Raw genomic sequence first — 4,862 nt, 5'->3', positions numbered from 1 at the left:
AAAAACAACCGGTTTCACAATTTCCGATTAACTTGACAGGTCGATCATTTTAGACATTGATCGATCGCATTAGTCGTTCAGCAAAATTGACCAATCACGGCTGATGCTCGAGTCGGAGATTAGCTCGATCGGCGAAACTGTAGTTGCGCTCAAAGTGGTTACAAATAATTCACATGGATTTTAACAGATTTACACCTTATTACTAGATTATTTAATAAAAAGTTAATTGGATGAATACTAAGCAGTCATTGAGAAATATCGATCTTTGAACTTGATTGAACAGTTATCTGCTGATCTTAACTGATTTTTTTATTGCATATTATTAAACAATTTCACTGCATAATATTGTTAAAATTTGTAGCAAAATTTTTATTTAATAATTTATAAAGACAAAATACATGTCAATTTCTTTTACTAAACAAACAAACAACCAAACAAAAATAGGAATGAGTAAATTATAAAATAAGAATCAAAACTTTATAGAACATAAAAGTTCTTTATCATTACATAAAAAAATTTGATTTACTATTCTTTAGTTTACACGATCTATCTTTAATATATTTAGACTATATGTACATTTAACACATGTACATTAATATGTACATTTGAATATAATATATGATTAAATATATATTATATATATATATATATATTTTATCTTCTCAAGAGAAATCTGTTTCTGCAGTTGTTTTTTTATCGAAACATTACACACACAAAGACAGAGAGAGAAAGAGAACACCGAAATCACTCAAATGTTATACATATATATAAAAAATATTTAAAATTATATTATAAATTATTAAAATATTATACATATGTGGACAAAGAAATTTATTTTTATCACATGTTTGAGTAATGTAAAACAAAAAAGAAGAATCACTCTCCAGTTCTTATAAATAATATTATATTGCAGTTTTTATTCGTTAACAACATTTTTCTTTTCTCACAAAATATATGTTTGCTACAAGTGGTTGAAAATATTGTAAAATCATTCAAATAATTAACGACAACCAACAATCATCAATACTGTATAAAACGAGGAGAGAATTTATTCAATTCTCAGACGTAAAGAGTTGCAACTTTGAAAAACAACACGTGAAAAGGCAAACAAAGAGCCGAGACCCGATTGTCGATGCACAAATTCCTAGTAAGTAAATCCGGACAGAAGGAAGAGACCGGGCCCGCGAGATTTCGACGAGGGGTTGTTTGCGCAATTAACAAGATTTGTTTAAAAATTTGCGCGTCGATAACTGGCAGTGGCTCTTTCCCCTAAAGAACGTGTATAAAAAACAGTATATCAACAGTTTGTTTTTTATATATATTAACGTTTTCTCTTTCAAGAAGCTTCTCTTTGAGAAGCTCGCTTGCACCTTACAAGTGCTAGATATCACATATTGCGTGAAATAAACTACGAAGTGTGAAAAAAAAACAAGCGACGATGCGACGTTTAGATGCCAAAGCATTTGCGTTGTGTCGAGGAGAAATTGCTTGTAAATGCTTTGTGCGAGAAAATTTGTAAAATTTAACTTAAAAATCTCGTTTCCAATTGATGATGATTTTCTTTAAAATCAAATTAAATTAAATTCCCACAGTTTTTTTTCCTTTAGCATTGTGACTTACATGTTTTTTTCACTCTCAATAATTATTAATTAATTAATTATATACATGCGTAAGGAAAATTTATATTATCTCAAGGATAAATATGATAGAAAGGGAAACGCGCTTAAGTACTCTACAAAAGCGACATAGTGTACAATATTTACAGTTAAATAGCAAAAAACTAATACATTACAATTGCTAAGCGGAAGTATTTGTTACATGTAATATGTTATTGTACATCTAATCAGCGTTATCGGTACGAAAAAATACTTATTTGTCCCTGACAATTGGTGCAAATAATTGTTGGATTTTGTTTTAAGCATTTATTATTTAACTTCGCAGACTCTGTAGTCTGTTCTTCATTTCTTCGAGTTCTTTGTCGTCATCTTCCGCTTCCTCCTCGGCGGAGGTTGACGCCACGACTGATCCGGGATTTTCTGTGACAACCGCGGGAGCTGTGCCCAACTGACCGGCCGTTACCTCCCACAGGATCTGCGTATATACACATTGCAAAAGGTGAACAACAAGATTATATTTTCTTGGAGATAAATTTATCTCGACTTACCTTATCGACTTCCTCGTCAGCTTCGTCCTCCATATCCTCCGAATCCTCAATTGAATCCATAGTTTCGTCCAACATCTCTTCGATTATTCCAGCTTTCATCATTTCCTTGGACATCTCCCTCATGGTGGCGGCCACTTCGGGCACTCTTATCAGAGACTGCATCGCCTGCATCACCTCCGTCGACTTGGATACAGAACCGGCGACTCTGATCGTGGCGAGTTGATTTTTCATTTGCAACGACACGGAATTCAGGTGCGCCTTGGACGTGTAAATCTTATTGCAGGCTTTGCGAGCTCGTATGATCTCCTTCGCGAGAACCTTGCACACATCCTTGTCTCCCTTCTTAGCTGCCTCTTTGAGGGAACGTTTCACCTTATCCTCCTCTCTCTGAATCGCTGTGTCACAAACAAACATCGATTTTACGGAGCGGCAGGAAAAAGAAACATCGCCAATAAAATTTATTTCCGTAAATTTTTAAATTTTTCTACGAATCTTCTCCTCAATGTCAAAAACTTGCGTGAGACTTGACTTGATTTAAATGCCTAACCTGTGTGCAACATGTCACATCTCGATTGTCTAAGAAAATCAAAGCCAAAAACAATTAAGATTCACGCGATTCACTTAGCCTGCTGGCAAATGAACAATTCCGTTGTTTTTTTTTTTTTTTTAGTTTTCAAGGATTTTTCGGAAAGAAACACCTCGTCGCGGCTCACCTCTAACCTGCCTGTCAAGTTGGTAACCTTCTTTTCTCAACTTGTGAGTCCATTCCTGAACCTACACACACATTTGCAACAAAATCAAAAGAGTCAGTAAGACGACAGCGAAACAAACGTTTCCCGGGATCATCCTCACCATTTCTTTAGGATTTTTTTCCTGCGATTTTCCAAACAAACCCATGTTTTTGAAGGCACAGTCCTCCTGACGTTTCGAGTGTTCGGAAGCTTCGAAACGAGTCAAGGCGCGTTCGCACACGATGACTCATTCGTCGTCGTTGACAAATGAGAAGAGTTTTCGTCCCGTCACGTGTTTTCGTCCGTCAGCCAATCGCGGCGATCGTTCGATCAACGCGACTGGTCACCCACGTGGGGGACTCTAGGTCAGTTTCAACCAACCGCGACGACCTTTAAATTTGTAATCGACCGAGCGTGGTGGAAATCAGTTTCACCGTTCTCGAGAAAGAGGATCGATTTTTTCGGATTTCACGCGAAGATCGACACAAAACAATTGACGAAACGTCCAAAGTGAGAAACGTGAACGAAAAGATGCGAAGCTCTCATCAAAGTCACTTGTATCAATTGAATTGATAACAATGATCGTAACGCGGCAGGTGTGGCTGCGTTTTCGTAACGTCAATTGTTCGAGAGCGATTTCTCTCGGGGAGAAAAACTCTCGGCGTCGTTTGAAAAAGAAAACCCGCCAACAATCCAAGGAATCTTCCTGGACGTAATTTAACAAAAAAGCAATTTATTTACACTTAGGTATTTATTTATTTATTTATTCCTTATATATTTAGGCCGAGATATGTTTAACAAACTAGCGCAATGTGTATAAATATATTGAAAACAAAATATTTCAGAGCGAAATCCCGTGACGGAAAAAAACCTAACAGTTCGATGTGCCTTTGCACCTACTAAAATTGTTTTAACTAAAAACTATATCTGCGTGACATAAAAAAAAACAAGCCTGTATAGTCTTCGAAGACACGAGTGACGTCACGCGCAGTCCTCGAAGAATTGACACGTTTACACAAAACGTGCGACACAAACAATTAATGTACACATGTATACGTTAACGCGTCATCGAGATAAATTAAATTCCCACTGCATAATATTAGAAATCCCCGATGACCCACTTACGGGCGCGTTTGTTCGGAATGGTGCGTCATCGCGGCGAACTCATTGTTCCTTCGTTTTTAGCGGCAGCTGGTCTCACCGCTACCATCGCCACAATCGCCGTCATGCAGAAGGTACATCTTGCACCCTTCTTCATTAAATAGCTCTAGGTATCATCTTTTTCTTGGTCTTTAACCGGACAACGTACGTGTACATATATATATATATATATATACACTACATATATATATAGTATATATATATATAAGATACGCGCGAGTCGTTCTCTCTTTCTCTCTTCCTCTCTCTCCCGGCAGCTGCGCTCTCCTCTCTTCTTGGTAGCGGCGAAGAAAAGGAAGGAGAGAAAGAGAGGCGACAGATAGATATACGTTTCTTTCAACGAATTTATTGTTTAGCATATGAATGGCGTTCGCGCGAGCGCGGCGTTTACCGGTTGCACGGTGAACCCTTTGGCGTATTACAAAGAATTCAATAAAGTTTATAAGGAAGCTCGGAGGGAACCAGTCTACGCGGCCGGAGGCTGGCGAGAAACGATATATAGAGGGAAGCGAAAAGGAAAGAGAACACCCGGGTTCCCTCTTCTCCTGTGCGGGGCCCCCGTGAGAACGCGCTCGTGTGTATACCTTTACGCGCCTAGGCCCTCCGCTTGCACATCAATGGTTATAGACCGGAGCCGTTTCCAAAAGAGAAACCTTCTTACTTTCGGCGAGCGCCCGTTCGAAAAAAAAAACTGTTTTTTAATAGCGGTTTCTTTTGTGTTTTAATTGAATCGTGCGAGTGTCCCTCTCTCTCTCTCTCTCTCTCTCTCTCTCTCTCTCTCTCTCTCTCTCTCTCTCTCTCTCTTT

The 4,862-nt window shown here is 38.1% G+C and overlaps 1 protein-coding gene across 1 annotated transcript; it reads right to left on the bottom strand.

Moving 5' to 3' along the window:
* Nucleotides 1-914: 914 nt before the first annotated feature.
* LOC109854662 (charged multivesicular body protein 3) lies at nucleotides 915-3,118 on the bottom strand. The gene is made up of 4 exons (XM_020427989.1): nucleotides 3,017-3,118; nucleotides 2,878-2,938; nucleotides 2,165-2,559; nucleotides 915-2,091 (listed from the first exon to the last, which is right to left on the bottom strand). The coding sequence occupies exons 1-4, from the start codon at nucleotides 3,059-3,061 to the stop codon at nucleotides 1,930-1,932; spliced, it is 663 nt and encodes a 220-aa protein (XP_020283578.1). The 5' UTR covers nucleotides 3,062-3,118; the 3' UTR covers nucleotides 915-1,929.
* Nucleotides 3,119-4,862: the final 1,744 nt, after the last annotated feature.

Source organism: Pseudomyrmex gracilis, unplaced genomic scaffold (assembly GCF_002006095.1).
Source record: "Pseudomyrmex gracilis isolate BER0280 unplaced genomic scaffold, ASM200609v1 scaffold_71, whole genome shotgun sequence".
Lineage (NCBI taxonomy): Eukaryota > Metazoa > Arthropoda > Insecta > Hymenoptera > Formicidae > Pseudomyrmex > Pseudomyrmex gracilis.
Note: the sequence above shows the minus strand (reverse complement) of the source record. Positions and strands in the feature narration are given on the sequence as shown.

Excerpts from the sequence above, each read along its gene's own strand:
- LOC109854662 (XM_020427989.1), bottom strand. The coding sequence starts at position 3,061 with ATGGGTTTGTTTGGAAAATCGCAGGAAAAAAATCCTAAAGAAATG. Across the intron at positions 2,560-2,877 it reads ACTTGACAGGCAGGTTAGAG|CGATTCAGAGAGAGGAGGAT; the intron begins GTGAGCCGCGAC and ends TTTGTGACACAG. Across the intron at positions 2,092-2,164 it reads CTGACGAGGAAGTCGATAAG|ATCCTGTGGGAGGTAACGGC; the intron begins GTAAGTCGAGAT and ends GTATATACGCAG.